The 15,949-nt window shown below is 43.1% G+C and overlaps 1 protein-coding gene across 2 annotated transcripts in view; it reads left to right on the forward strand.

Annotated features, from left to right (window-relative positions):
* The first annotated feature begins 389 nt into the window (after positions 1–389).
* The window catches only part of ZC3H6 (zinc finger CCCH-type containing 6), a 65,065-nt gene continuing 49,505 nt past the window's right edge, over positions 390–15,949 (forward strand). The window contains exon 1 of one of the 2 annotated variants that reach the window (XM_034763962.1): positions 390–488. Coding sequence is in view for 1 of the 2 variants with exons in the window: in XM_034763961.1 (XP_034619852.1) it covers positions 914–1,005 (92 nt within the window). In the remaining variant the exon portion in view is untranslated. Of the gene's footprint in view, positions 489–710; positions 1,006–15,949 lie in introns of those variants that run through there. The other variant, XM_034763961.1, reaches the window with a different exon arrangement.

The raw sequence follows: 15,949 nt of genomic DNA on the forward strand, positions 1-15,949 counted from the left end.
CCACCCAATGCTCCCAGGCACTGGCAATAGGGGTCTCCACCTCCCCCCCAGCCCTGGGCCAGACCCTGCGCCCTGCCCCAGGCTCGGTCCCGCCCTCTCCCCCTTTAGCGCCTTGAAAGACACGTGACACTGGCGGACTTTTTTCCTCTCCCTGCCCTGAGATATCCCTGCGCCGCGGAGGAGGACGCTATGCCTAGCCATGCCTTTCAATCTGACCAAGGGGAGGGCGGTGATCGGTAAGGCCCGCCTCCTCGCGTCCTGCGATTGGCAGCGAGTTCTCCCAATGGTCGGCTTCCCGTTCCGTGACGCTGGCGGCGCGGCCCAATGGGAGCGCAGGGGCGGGGCTCGGCGACGGCTGTACGACGCCATCGCCCGCCGACTCCTCCTGGCGCGGAAGAAGCTGTTGTTGTTGGCCGAGGCGCTGAGCGCGTTCGGGCCGCGCCGCCGCCATTTTGTGAGAGTGTCTCGGGCGGGCGGGCGCCATGTTTGTAAGGAAGAAATAACCGGGCATCTCCGGCCACCAGCACTCCCTACCCCCCGTGTGTCCTCCTCCTCCTGTGCCCCGGGCCTGCTCCTCCGGGCCGCGCCGCCGCGCCGCCGGCCCCGCCTGCCCGCGCGGACTGCCAGAGCGGGCAGCGGGGCGGCCGGGCTCACCCTGTGCAGCCTCCTGCACAGAGTGACTGTTAGTGTCTCACTAAGTAACCGTGAGTGAAACCTTCATCATCTCTCCTCGCGGAGGGACCGGCCCTCCTCCTCCTCCTCCTGCGCCTCCTCAGCGAGCCTCCCGCGCCGCCGAGTGCGCGCCGCCTCCTCCTCCTCCTCACCACCACCACCACCACCACCCCGGGCAGCAGCAGTGTCCTGCCTTCCTCCTCCACCTCCCTCCTCCTCCGCTCACCCCAGGGCCCGCACCATGGCCTTTGAAAGCCTGTTCGCCAACCCCCCAAACCCAGCCCTTGGCCCAAACATGCCCGACTCTGACAGGCACCATGCGGGGGACGAAAGGTCGAGTAACATTCTTCTCTCTCCGCGTCTCATGCCGGTGATGCTGTGGGTTAATGGGCCTGGCGGGTGAAGGGGGTGCGGGGCTGGGGGCCAGGTCACCTCCAGGCTGCGAAGTGGGGGGTTAATAGGGCGGGGGGCAGGGGGTGGGGGACTCCTAAGGACAGGGGCATTTTCTTGCATGCATTTGCCATCTCATTTTTTTTGGTTCCATCTCTTTCCATACAATGCACTTTGCAGCGGGTGTCTGTTGGCTGTCACCGTTGTGTTTGTTACCCCCCACCCCGTGCTGCTCGTCAGGGGGGAGAGAATGTTTTTATCTATGCAGGACGCCTCGCACTAGGGCCATATTTAACCTCATTTTCTCGCCAGATTACACCCGCCACATTTAACTGGATCTTTTTTTTATGCAGATTAAGGTCTGACTGACGTTCTCTTTCTTTGCCACCTCTCAGTCCCCATGCGCAGCAAACCAGAGTCCTTTCCCTGATGTGAGGAGCTCTGTTCCGGCTCCCTCCCTTTCTTTTCTGCAACTGTGGTTGGAAATCCAGATCCTAGCCTCAGACAGCTCTGGCCTTCCTAGCCACTGCCCAAAAATTCTCTTCTAGCCTCACCACTCCCCGTCATTCAGGGCACGTGGACAGAGAGCGCATGAGTGCCCTTGTAATGGTGGTTTTCAACAGCAGCCCAACCTGCCCGCAGACTTCCCCAACCATTTACAGTGCTCTTATCAGATGATTGAAAAACATGACACACCCTCTGATTAAACCTCAAAACACCCCTGTGGGGTAAGAATTATTAATCCTATTTTTTTACTGGTAGGGAAACTGAGGCCCACATAGGTTAAATGTCTTTCCCAAAACACACAGTGTATCCCTGATCTGGAATAGCCTCTGGATTGTTTAACTTCTAGTCTCATGATTACCCCTTCCATCTTCAATTTTAAAGTAATCTAAGTGCTACTGCATATAAAAATTAATGATGGAGAAGACTACCGTTAAATAAATTTGAAGAGTTCAAGGGAAGATGCATTAAAAAGTAATAATATTGTATCACTAGTCTTGAACTGTGACAGCATCATAAATTGTCCAAAGAACTTGCTTAAAAGGTATACTTGCATACCAGTCAAATATTAATGGAACATGCACTTTTTACCATAGAACATTGTTTCAGGTTTTGTAAATATTTGGTTCACATTTTCATTAAGAATCTGTGGTGATGTTGGGGCCCAAGAATTCTTTACCACTATTTCACTAGAGACTAATATTTCTAATTTGAAATTCTTCAGAATCAGTATTCTAGCTTAAATTGTTACATGTAAAGTGCCTTTCAAAAATTATGCTCACTAGTATACTTATTCCTACACTGGGAAAACTGGTAAATTCTTATTTTATAGCTTCGTTTAAATATCTTCAATTTAATAGATTAATTGTACCATTAACTTATTACATTTCTTCACATCTATTTATACTATTTTTTAATTCTAGAAGAACATAATGCCCTAACAATAAATAAATTAAACATGCCTTATAAATAATACATTTAGAGACGATCCTGCTGACTATCTGGATTACCCCTATTAATAGTTTATAGCAAGGTGTGTTCACCATACACTTACCATAATTAAAAGAAAAATAGTAGAGATAAAATATATGCCTTCTCATTTTACAGTAGATATGCAAATTCAACCCAGTCAAAATGCATTATACATTTTAGGAAATTTATGGATTTTCCTTATGGATTGATTACTCTGAAACAGGCACAAACTCATCTAAACAAAAACACAGTCCCAGAAAACATGATTAACACTTTAGGGGTGTGGATTTCAGTTTGAACAGCTTTAGGTGAAATAGTTTTGCTTGAACTGTCCCTTGTATTATCTTGTTGAAAAGAAAAATGCAGTGTTTTTAGGTTGATACTTTGGATAAAATCTGAGTAACTGATCAATGTCCATTCCAAATTGAAGAAGTTAATAGAAGCAGTACTATAATATATTTTAGTAGCATAAAATTATAGTGTGTATAGTCTGAGCCAATTCTGCCTTCCATTCAGTGTTTTACTACATAAGTAGATCAGTAGTATGACTTTACTATGGCAGTAGTCCCATAGATAAGTAAGGGTGGCAGTATAGTAGGTAACCAGTACACAAAAGGTTGCAGATACTGATTTTATGTAAATCAGTGACACTTCTATTAACATTTAGCAATCTTGGCATTAATCTAATCTTTAGAATTACAGAAATGAAATTTTCATTACAGCTATAGATAGTTGCAAATTACCTTTCACATTTACCCCCCGTTTGATCTTGTTTGTTTTTAAGAGGAAAGTATTGCTTTGGGCTGTAACTTTTCACGGTCTTACTTTAAAGATAATTTTTTTAAAAACAGAGAAAAATAATTTAACTCTTTTGACTGAGTGTGAGGAAAATACTTTTCTCCCCCAAAAAGCTGTGTAGGACTTTTTTTACATGCACAAATAACTAAATAAAAATAGCTCAACTTTCACATGAAGTTAGTTCTCCTGAAGGATTACTCACAGTGTGCATTTTTTAAAAATATGGAAAAAATAGAAACAACCCTTTCCTTACACAAACAAGAAACAAACAAATTGAGACTACAGCAACTAAGCACTAAACACAAAAATACAGCCCTATTTACATATACAAAGAACCACAACATTTCTGCAATAAAGCAGATGTCTTAAGAGGATAAGTGAAGAGAACAGTCTGTGATCTCAAATAAATACATAAAAACGGGCCCTAATCCTGCAACACATGGTGTGGACAGACTGCTGGACTGCCCCCAAGAGCCCCACTGAAGTCAATGGGACTTGGCATGGGTGCAGCAGTGTGCTGGTGCTTCTGTCAGTTGCAGGATCAGGGCCTTGCTTTTAAACTGTGATCTGCAGGCATGTATATGGTTAAATCACACAGTAGATGATTTTACTAGATATATCCCTGCATGTCTGGCATAGGAACTGAATACTTAGTTTTTACAGATACAACAGAATATGGCACCAGTACAACTCTGACTACTTTGGTCTCCTAAATAATATTGAACTACAGGCTTATAGGGGCTTGATTGCAATAAGTAGGGCCATGTTTGAACTAGTGCCATGTTTACCGCAGCAGGAAAGTTTAAAAATATAGATCTTTCCATGTTTTGGGATGAATATTTTTATTTGAAAGTTCAGATCAGGTACTGGTTCCACTTTTGCAGGTGTATAAGGCCCTGTTTTGCAAAACTATTGTAAAACAAGGAAAAAAATAATGACCTAATAAGTCAGAATGGTTAGGCACTAATTATGGAGGCTTTACTAGTGATTCTTTAGTTAATTTTGTGTTGTGATATCAATTTAAAGCATGACTAAAATATACTACCTCTGTTTTATATGATGAAGATTTAATTTAGTCTCCAAATCTAACAAAATAACTCTCCAAGGGAGAGTTGAAATTCTTATGTAACTTTTGCAGTGAAATTTAACTAATTTTTGCAGAGGAATAATTTGAAAAAGTTTCTTTTTTTTTTTTTTGAAAAATTGGCTTGTTTCATGTTTTTGGTTCCTTTTGCTAATAACCACAAACCCCAGTCATCACACAAGTACGCATTCTGATATCCTATGCACATTCTGATAGTATCTTTGAGGTAGAAAATTTCTGACATTTTAAAATTAAACACACAAGATAGCCTATTTGAGTTTCACTGAGGTTAGCCGATGGAACAGCTCATTCTGTTACTACCATTTTCTGATGCTGTCCCGCCTGTTTCAACTCGCCACCTGTCATCTGCGTATATCCAGGTGAGCCAGATAGACTCATGGCTGCCCAGCCTGTCTCACAGGTTTTCTGCCTTTCCTGTTCCCTGTGGCTCCTCCAGCTATCCTAGGAATTTCCTGGTCCCTTCTGGCACCCCAGTTCCTTGGCACTTCCTCATCCACACCCTGGCAAGCATAACTTCAAGATCTGCTACTGAAATAGTACTTATCTGACAAACTTCCTGTGGTTTACCAGAGTGGTGCTCTGCTCTGATAAGTCATAAGGCCAGTGGGTGATAGAGAGTAAGGATTGTGGTGGGAGAAACGAGGCTGGGGTTAGGTAGGCTGAGCAACAGTGAGCTTAAATTGCCATACAGTCTCTATCATTCTCTGCTCCACTGTAGTTTGCAAGTTCCTTGCCCCCAGCCTACCTAGGTCTCACTGGCTCCCCAATTGCATGGAACACTGGAGGATTGTTGTTCAGGGGAGTCAGGGAGCAAGGAAGTTGGAAAGAGATTGAGCTTGAGAGCCAAAGCGCAGAAAAGCTGAGGGGCTTGAGAGGTACAGCCTAAGATATTCCTGCTATCCAGCATGCCTGTCCTCCTAGTCCCCCTTCTCTGCTTTCCTGCTCCTCTATTAATTCATCCTGGCTCCATGCTATTCTGTGTAATTGCTCTCCTTTTCCAGGCCTTCACTCTATACCTCTTGTAGGCCATTGCCCTCTCTCCATGCCCCCTCTTTTTACTCATGAGTGTTTCAGGTCTCTTGTCCCTGTTGAATTTGCAAATATTTGCCATGATCAGTTACTTTGAAAATTTTAAAATATATAAATATTTATTCACCACAGAAAAAAAATAATTAAGGTAGAGTTAAGCTTGTGGCCGCATAACATTGCCTAGTGCTGATCATACCTTTCCTGGACATGAGTTTAAATGTCCAAGTTCAAACCTTAGAAAATCAGAAAACGCAGAGTTAAGTTCCTCCACGTGTCTCTTACCATAAAGGAATGGCAAATGCCAGAAAACTGGGAAGTAGGGAATAAAGTGACAGCATGCAAGATAACTACTCAAGGCAGTGTCATGTGGCTGAAATCTTAATTCCATTTTAGAAAAGTCTTTTTTCTGCTGAATTTCCTTAGTTATTTTAAATAATAACATGAGACTTGAGAACAGTGGAACCTGGGGTTAGGGGGAGTAGTCCCGTCTTTGTCCCTGGCAGCCTGCCATTGCTCTTCCTGGCAGAAACCCACTCCGATCATGTCCCCATAGCCTGTTTGGAGGTGGGTTTCCCAGTGCCCTACCTACAAAAGGCAGACTAGAACCCAGCCAGCTCAGTGTGACAGGAGAGCAACAACCCTTCCCCGGATGATTTCTCTGCCTGCCCTTCAATTTGAAAAGCAGTGGCCAAAACTAGTGGACACCTGAAAATTCTGATAAGTTACTTCCTCTGCATCACATAGGAAGTCTTTAGCAAAGCTAGTTCTCCCGAGTCCTATCACCTTAACTGCAATCATCTTTTCTCTCCTGCAGCTCCCTTCAGTGTTCAGTCAGAAGTTCTATCATGTGCAGTTTTTTGCTAGGGCAAGTTTATCTGTATGTATGTTAGTTGGTCACAGGCTTGGCCGTGTTGTGTAGACAGCTTGGCCAAGAATATAGATTTGACCTGATCTTTGTGAGAGGCAGCATGGCTTAATGGATGAAACTTGGCTCCGCAATAGGCTTGGCAGAATTTGATTTTTATTTTTTTTATAATCTCAGTGTTTATTTTTAAGTATTTTTTTCCCGTTTTTATTGATTTAAACTTTCATGATTGTGCAAAATTATGGGCTTCAGGTATTTTTTATTGATTTACATTTTCAGTTTTGGGCCATTATGGGGAGTTCAGACACAGGGTCAGACAATAATTATTTAATGAAAGTAGACATTGAGATTTAAAAAGTTAAAGCTTTATAACCGTTAAAACACATTGTCAGCATTGCATGTCAAATTATAAAAAGTAAATATCCTTAAATCAAACTCATGTTGTCAGGAAGCATTTTTCTTATTGTGCCTATCTGTACACTTTGATTATTATTGATGGAAATATTTTTTCATCAGTTTGTGTGTGTGTATAGTGACATCTATATATAAACATCTAATCTTCCAAGCCTATATACGAGACATGGGTTCTATTTCTGGCTATGCCAGAAGTGATCTTCTGAAATCTCTTTGGTCCTCAGTCCTCCCATCTGTAAAAGGGGATGAATACGTGCATCCTTTCTAGTTTTAATATAGATGAAGCTTTTCTCAGTGTGAGTTGCAAAGGGATTTATTAATGCCAGTTATTGGAAGAAGGGAGTGTAGAATTACTGGTTTCTAGTGGAGTGCTCATGTAGCCTAAAAGGGATATTTTTATGAGGGCAAGTAAGAAATTTGTTGGTTCAGAGTGTATGTCATATCTCTCTCTTTACCCTATGTAAGAATAATGCAACTGGGTAAGAAGCAACAGAGGGTCCTGTGGCACCTTTAAGGCTAACAGAAGTATTGGAGCATAAGCTTTCGTGGGTGAATGCCCACTTCATCAGACGCAAGACTTCCGTCTGATGAAGTGGGCATTCACCCACGAAAGCTTATGCTCCAATACTTCTGTTAGCCTTAAAGGTGCCACAGGACCCTCTGTTGCTTTTTACAGACTCAGACTAACACGGCTGTCCCTCTGATACGCAACAGGGTAAAAGAGTTATTCTGCTACATCATGTAATAGATGTCTGCTTTGTGATGTTAGAGGTCTTAGGTTCAAATCCCTGCAGAGAAGCGTTTTTCCTGTCCTGTATGTGTTCTCTTTTAAGTTCAAAGGGGAGCTGGTGTTGAAGTTGTGTCAGGAGTTCCATCAAAGTGTGTGTGTTCCATGCTTGTAATCCATAAGAGAATTGCCAGCTCTGCCTCATCTCACTCTGTAGTTCTCAAGAGGTCTGTTAATTTCATGTTTACAATTATGGACCTTCTTTTTTGGTACCATGTACCAGATGTTGGCTAGGAAAGTTGAGTGATATATATTTAATGCAGTTCTTGCCCTGTTTCTTTCCTAGGTGTATATAAAAAACACTAGGACTTGTCTACGTGGGGAAATTTTCCAGCACAGCTGTACTGGTATATTATACTGCTACAGCTATGCCAGTATAACTTCTCCAGAAGGCATGCTCTTTTGGGATTTAGAGTACCTTTTTCAGTTTAGCTTGTATGTCTCTTTGGAAGTGATTTAAGCTAAAGTGGAAAAAAAAGGCACTCTGAAAAAGCATGTGCATGGGGAGTTATGCTGGCGTAGTTACAGTGGTATAATTATACTGGTGTAGTTAGGTGAGTAAATTTCCCTACGTAGATATGCCCTTAAAAAGCTTTTTGCAACTTTGGAAAAAGCTCATTTTAGAGTGCCCTGTCTTGGGAACCCCCTTGTTCAAATGATTTGGATTTTACCCTCTAGGTCTACCTTGGCCCTTGACTCAACTGACCAGTTTTCTTTGGGAATTTTACAGAGTGTACAAAATTTGCTTTAAAAATATAGCTTCTCAGTTAAGTTGCAGTTGTATTTATCATTTCTCCATAACCGGTGACAATGTGAACATAAGTGAAGGAGGGATAAAAGTCCATGGAGCCATATACCTTCTGCCTGGCACTGGGCCTTCCAGGGGACATGTGGGCATGAAAGATGGGTGTGTGAAAGAAGCTTTAGGGGATAGGGAACCATGAATGGAAAGGTTGGGGGAGAAGGGTATTTTGGAGGACTGTTAGAAAGGGGGAGAGAGTGCACAATTTGAAGGAATGTAGAAGGCAGTTACAAGGGATGTTGACAGACATGAAAAGGGGACAAAATGGGGGAGGAGGTAGTCATGGAAACAGGAAGTGTGTTCACTATGTTAAACTTGACTGGTGTAAAACATTTGGTATGTTCAACATTGATAAAATTTCCCCTCTTAAGTGCCCCCAATTGGTATTCTACCAGTTATAACCTTCCATCCTACATCCAAACACACACACTCCCCTACATATGTCCAGACATCTGTAGAAGGTGAGCCTAGTGCAGTTACATGCCTGCTGCATTGAACCTCATACGACCAATTAGAGCACTTTTGTGTTCCTGCAGCATTTATATAAAAATAATTTAGTTTTCTTGCCAATTAAAAACTAGGGAAATTCCCACATGCAAATTAAGGCTAATCAAGTGTATTTCCCATCAATACAATCAATAAAAACAAAGAAATCACCAGCTAAGCCAACATTTTCATCCACACCAATCACAACTCTCATACAATACTACCCAAATATACACAAGCCACACATTTATTTTCAGTTCCAACTTAGAGCACTCACTATGATGATAATCCAGTTCTTCAGAGTCACATTGAAATGCAAAACATAAACTCTGACCCCAGGAAGATAAATATCTTTCCGGTAGAATAGCTGTAACAGTCAAGTCTAGATGTCATTTATACATGAGGAAATTAGGTAAATATTTAGCTTTTGTGTTTGAGTGTAATTATGAGGAATTGGACGTGCATTTGGAGTGGCTCTGTGTTAGAATTACAGGTGAGTTGCTTATGAAGTTTCAGAGTTTGTGACTGTTTGGCAGTAAAGTTGAGAGAGTAGAGGTGAATGTAAATGTTAATGTTGGCTTAACTGGTGATTAACGTGATTATTTTTATTATTGTGCTCGTAGGAGATGGACTTGAGCAAACTTTTAGTACAAAGTTAGCAAAGTTTTTCCGGGCGGGGGGTATTACATAGAGGGATGTCAGGAAAATGTTTTAACAGTTGGCTTGAATCTTTCACTTTGTTATTGCAGGGAGTGCTTACTAACAAACTTGGATGTTCCTTGTCTTTAGCCCCCATCCTGATCATATTTGTGTAGACTTTGCATATCTTGCGCAGTGGCCTATTTTCTGTCTGTAGGTCTAATTATTTTTCTACTGAACTTTTTGGTAAATTAAGTGCTTATCACCTCCATTGGTTTTATTGCTCTTGTATGTGATCTGTATGATTTTAGTAACCACAACTTCTTGTCACACAAGAAGGTCCAATGTATACAAAATATACATGTCTAAGAACTAATCTTTCCTAACAGAAAATGTCTTTTTACTCTCAACTGAAGTTTCAGATAATAGGCAAGACTAATGTTTCAACACTGAGTTCTAATTTAGGAAGAAAAAGATTCGGTTTTGATGAATGGACATATACTGGTATTACCATAATAGCTAGGTTTCTGAAATTTTATAAGAAATTGCTTAAATTGTAGGAGTTCTGTTCATGCAGTCTGTAAAGATTAAGAAAGCAAGTTTGAGTAGTAAAAACATTAGTGTAAGGTTTGCAATTTTGTCATCTTTTTATCTTTTCTTTTTTCTATTACACCTCTGTAAATGGTAAGTTAGATGTAGAGTTTTGAGGCTTGTTAACTTGTATGTACTTTATACTTTTTCTGGTAGTAATGTCCTGCAAACTATTGGTAATTGTTTCCCTTTAAGGCTTCCTCTAACTTTAAAGTTGTAAGTGACAGCATCCTGTTTTAAAGCAAAATCCTTAATTACTTTTTAAATGAGACCTTCTCTTTACTTCACATCTCATCAGTCAAAAATAGGTTTAAACAGAGGGCAAAGATGCCTATTAATAAAAAATTAAATTAAAAGTTTAATAAAATAGGATGTGTGTGCATTGTGGTAGTTTCATGATGAAGTAATGGATGCTGGTATAGTCCACTACAAATGCTGGGAAAATGTCTGCACTCCCACAGTATTGCACTTTGGTGCGCTTGTTGTGCACACACCTGATCCAGAGAATTTTGCCTAGCAGTACCCATACAGTGGCGGCGCTTGCACCTCGTGGCCATAGCCCATCCCCTTGCTACATGAGGCAGCAACGCCGCTACACCTATATTCCTTCTTACCAAGCATGGCTGAAGTTGGACCTCTTTGTGGTTTTCACCTCACAATCCCTCTAAATATACAACTATTATATATATATATATATATATATATATATATATATATATATATATTATATATAGTAGTTGTATATGACTATTTAGTACCCTTAGTATAGTATTAATTAGATTTAGTGTTAGGTGAAGTTTAAGTATTTCCCTGGTGATGCCCTTACAAAGGTTTAAACATTGTCCCTCATGTAGAGGAGCAATTCCCAACAACGATCCCGATACAGGATGCTGGCTGTGCCTAGGCGAAACCCACATCAAGGAGCAGTGTTCCATTTGCAGATCATTCACCAAATGGACCCAGGTGCCGAGGGAGCTTCGTCAGAAGCAGCCCTTGTCGAACAGGCCATGCATCCGCTTCAGCACCAACGCTCTTGTCAAATTGTAGGTTGCCCTTGAGTTCTGAGAGTGCTGCCGCTTTGCGTGCTGGAGTTGATGCCTTTCCAAAGAGATTGAGGAGTTGTTCCTTGTTGAGTGCACAAAGGAAAAGGTCACATCAGACCGATTGAGGCCACTCCAGGTCATGTGGGGACTCATCTCCTTCCTCCAGATGGAGTGTGGATTGGCACGGTGAATACCAGTGCATGGGATGGAGCAGGTCCTATCAACTGTTTCCTGGTAACAGTCAAGGGGGTCGGAGATTCCGTACCATTGACTCTGTTTCTGGCCCCAGGGCGTCTGTTGATTCTGGTACCGACGAGGGTGATGCTAGCACCAGCTGTTTCTGCACCGGTGCATGTCAGGCAGCAATATAACCTCGTCTGCCTTTCTGTCCCAACCACTTCCTTGGTCCATGACTTTACCAGGACTGCGTCTTTTATAGCCCTGTTGGCTGTGCGGGCCGCCGAACCTGTGAGTCTGTCAGCACCGTACCGTGATGTTTCCCTTTCACAGTCAGTAGAACTGGGACCGGTACCAGGCTCAGCACAAGGGACCCCCCCGGTACCAGGAGCGTCTTTGGCACCCCTGTGACCGCTGTCACTGATATTACTATGGCGGCATTCCCTGCCTTCCACTTTGGCACCATCAGTTTACCTTGGTGCACTGCCGACTTCGGGGTCGACACTGCTTCCAGCACCTAAAACAACAGAGGCATACTCAGTGGTGCTGATACTGTTTCCACCGTTGGCGACATCTCCCTTGTCATTCTGGGCTACAGACAATTCAGCGTGGTTGCTCGCACTCTCAGGGCTGGCTCTACCTTTATCCTCTGCAGCCTGAGACTCTTCGGCATCCACGGCGAGATCTTCCTCCTTTCATTCTCCATCACTTGACCCGCGTCGGAGACAATTCTTGGAGCGTTCTGGGTAGCAGGATTGGTGCTCGTCTTGTGGTCGGGATGTGGGCCCCTGGCCTGGCATCTACTGGCCATCAATACCCTATCCATACCAGTGGTATCCATGGGACACTCGTCAGTCACAGAGGTCCCACTCCTCATCTCGCTCAAAGGCGAGATCACCAACTGGGTGTGTAATGGTGACTATCAAGTCATCACAGGCCAGGCACTGGTGAGCCTTCCCCTCGTGGAGCTTCCAGAGTCCTCATATCCAGGCCCATCAACCCTGGAGTAGGATCCAGCTCTGGCACAGTTAACCGCTTCATCTTTGTCCCCAGACAATTCCGCGGTGTCTGTCTCTTTCTTCCCTTTGGTACTGGAGGATTTCAAGGTGTGCCTGAACCTTTTGCGGTGCTTGGCTGCTTCCCGAATATTCAAGCAGAGTTCCTGTAGGAGAACACCCACAAGTTAGTGGATATCCAACAGCCATCTGCTCCTGGGAAAGTTACCCTCCCTGTTCACAGTGCACTCCTTGAGCCTGCTAAAGTCCTCTGCAGCATGCTGGCTTCAGTACTGCCTGCAGCAAAGCACTACTTCATTTCGGTGCAGGGATTTGAGGGTTTTTACTCCTATCTGGCCCCAGATACCCTGCTTATAATCACGGTGAATGATAGAGCCAGGCAGGGCGGGTTTAAGTCCACTCTCAAGGAGAAGGACTCTAAACAAATGGACCTGATGAACAGGAAGATTTACATCTCCTCTTGTGGATGCAGATTGCTAACCGGCAGATATTACTGTCCAAGTACAACTTTGTGAACTGAAGGCCTATGTCTAAGTTTGCAGACCAGTTGCCCAAAGCCTCGAGAGAGGAATTTCAGGCATTTGTCACCAAAGGCTGCTTGGTGGCTAAGACTTCATTGCAGTCCGCACTGGACGTTGTGCATACTTTGGGCAGAGTGATGGCCTCGGCTGTGACCAGGAGACGGGCTTCTTAGCTGCAAAATTTGGATAGTGCTCCCAGTGTGCAGCAGCACATGGAGGATTTGCCCTTCAGTGGCCAAACATTCTTTTCGGATGAGACTCTGCACTCCTTCAAGGACTCAAAGGCTGCTCTATGTTCCTTGGAAGCATACACACTAGTGGTACAGAGGTGATCAACAGCAGCAGCACTATCGTCCGCAGCACACATTTAGGCAGCCTTTCCCTCCCCGAAGACAGCAGGACTACCCCAGAAAAGGGCATACATCCCATAGGAGGTGGCAGTCAGATTCAGGATTTGGCCAGCCCCCATGCCCTTTCCTGGCATTCCCAAGAGACCATTTTGACTCATTAGTCCAGAGCAGTGTTCCAGTCATCGCTCCTATTCTCCCCTTTCCCTCTGTTTGGGGACAGGCTGGCTCACTTTCACAATGGCTGGGGCTTTATCACCACCGACATCTGGGTCCTAAGCACTGTCAGATTGGGCTATGCCATCCAGTTCTTTTCCATCTCTCCCCATCCCTCTTCAGGGACCCCTCTTATGAGATACTGCTCCTTGAGCAGGTTCGCTCTGTACTGGTTTGGGAGTGGTGGAGGAGGAGGTTCTGTCAGAACACCAGGGTCATGGCTTCTATTTCTGTACTTTCTGGCGCCCAAATCTAAGGAAGGGGCAAGACCCATTCTTGATCTTTGTGGCCTCAACAAAGGTGGATCGGGCCAAGTTCATTCTCATTGTAGTGGCGTGGCCCAACGCAATGCTGGTTCTCCAGTCTTCTCGTGTTGTCAGTTCAGCCTCTCGTACTGCTTCCTCTCCATCCCAGCCTACTCACTTAGAATTACGGCTGCACCTCGTGTCCCACGTTCAGTCCCCTGCATCTCACAGTGTGGCTGCTTCATGGCTAAATGAAGAGGAAGAGTGGTGTTCTGCAGCTGTTCAACAGGTCCTATTCAACAGTACAAAGTCCTCTATTAGAATGGTCTATTCAGCAAAATGAAAGTGATTTTGGTGTGGTCATTGGCCCATGGAATTCAGCCGACACTGGCTTGTATCCTGGACAACTTGGAATACTTGCTGCATCTTATTTGCTCTTAGGTCATTGAGAGTACAGTTGGCAGTGCTACCAGCATTTCATCCCCCTAGTTAAGGAAGATCTGTCTTCTCCAGTACCATGATAGCAAGATTTTTTAAAGGGCTTCTTCATCTCCATCCTCTGGTTCAAGACCTGGTTCCTTTGGGGGACCTTAATATGGTCCTAGCAGCTTTAATGGGACCTCCATTGAACCACTGGTGGTGCAGTCATGAAAAAGGCAAATGTAATCCTAGGATGTATCAGGCAAGTTATTTCCAGTATTACAGTATTTCCAGAGAGAGACAAGTATTAATGACACTGTGCAAGGCACTGGTAAAACCTCATCTGCAACAGTGTATGATTCTGGTCACCCATGTTCAAGAAAGATTAATTTAAAAAGGAACAGGTGCAGAGGAGGCCTATTAGGATGATCAGGGAATGGAGACCTTGTCTTATGAGAAGAGAGTAAAAGAAATTGGCTTGTTTTTAGCTTAGCAAAACAGGTTGAGAGGTGATCTGATAGTTGTCTATAAATACCTGGTAGGATAGACATCAGGGAGAGAGAAGAGCTATTTAAGCTAAAGGATAAAGTTTGTACAAGAACAAATGGGCATAAAATGGCCATGAATAAATTTAGAGTGGAAATTAAAAGGTTTCTAATCATCAGTGGAGTGAGGTTCTGGAACAGCCTTCCAGTAGAAGAAGTGGGGATAAACTTATCTACCAGTAGTTTTAAGATGGAGCTTGATAAATTTATGAATGGGTTTATATGATGATGATGCCGGCAGGGGATTGGACTGAACCCATAAGATCCATTCCAGTTGTAAGTCCTATGTTCCTGTTTTCTTGGGATGAGTCTTCTGAAGACCCTTGGCCCCTCAGGAAGGGACAACTTCCTTTTTGTCAGTTCAAGGACTTTATGCACAGCTCTAGGAAAACACCTTTTAAAATCTCCTCTTTGTTCTGTTCTGAAACCACTTCTTTAGTTTCCTATTCTTGGCTAGAGGCACAGATATTATTTTGGTTTTCCTACTGTTCCATTTGATCCAAACCTTGTCTCTGCAGGCTACCATCATTTTTGTCTTGCAATGAAACAAGACTTTCTGAAGCAGAGTTAGGATTTTTTCTTCAGAAAGCCTGACAATTTAATTGTCTCTTGTTATAAAATGCATTTTAACATTGTAACCAAGAATAGTGTTGAATTCATTCTCTTTGCATTTGAAATGTAACTAGATAGCTAAACCGGATTTCCCTGTCGTGTTAAGGACCGTGTTTTTCTTGTTTTTTAAGAGCTATCAAGACCTATTATAGCTAACTGCTCACATCTGTGGTTTCTGGCACAGTGGACAAGTACAGATCTCAAATTTTGTGTGATCTTGCATTTGAAAAATTATGAAGTATTAATCACACAATTGAGCAATTTAAATTTAGTGGTAATTTTGTCTCCTCAAATCAACACAGATTGCATTCCAGGGATGGTAAGAAGTAGGTTTTAAAGTTTTATTTAGCTTATGCTAAGGACTTCAGAAAGTCTAAAGATATTCATCAGTTTTCATAAGGGAGAAACATCTAAAAACCATCCTTTGACTGATGGCTTAAAGACGACAATCTATTATCCTGCAGACAGCTTGAGCAGTTTTTTCTTGTTTGAATGGCATTCTGCTAGGGAGATACCCACTCCCTTAAACTAATTGAAATACACGAGTAAAAAAAAAATTTACGATTTTTCAGCTTAATTTTATAGAAATAATTTTTGAACAAATAACTTTGTGTTTTACATTTTCTGTCAAGTATAGTGGGGAGTGAAATATAGAAATCTCAATTATTGTTTCCGAGCCTTGAGGGGCCAATCCAGACTAGCTGAGGGGATGGGGGAAAGTGAACAACAGTGTGGGTAGAGAAACTTGCAGGA

The sequence above is a fragment of the Trachemys scripta genome, chromosome 3 (genome assembly GCF_013100865.1).
Source record: "Trachemys scripta elegans isolate TJP31775 chromosome 3, CAS_Tse_1.0, whole genome shotgun sequence".
NCBI lineage: Eukaryota > Metazoa > Chordata > Testudines > Emydidae > Trachemys > Trachemys scripta.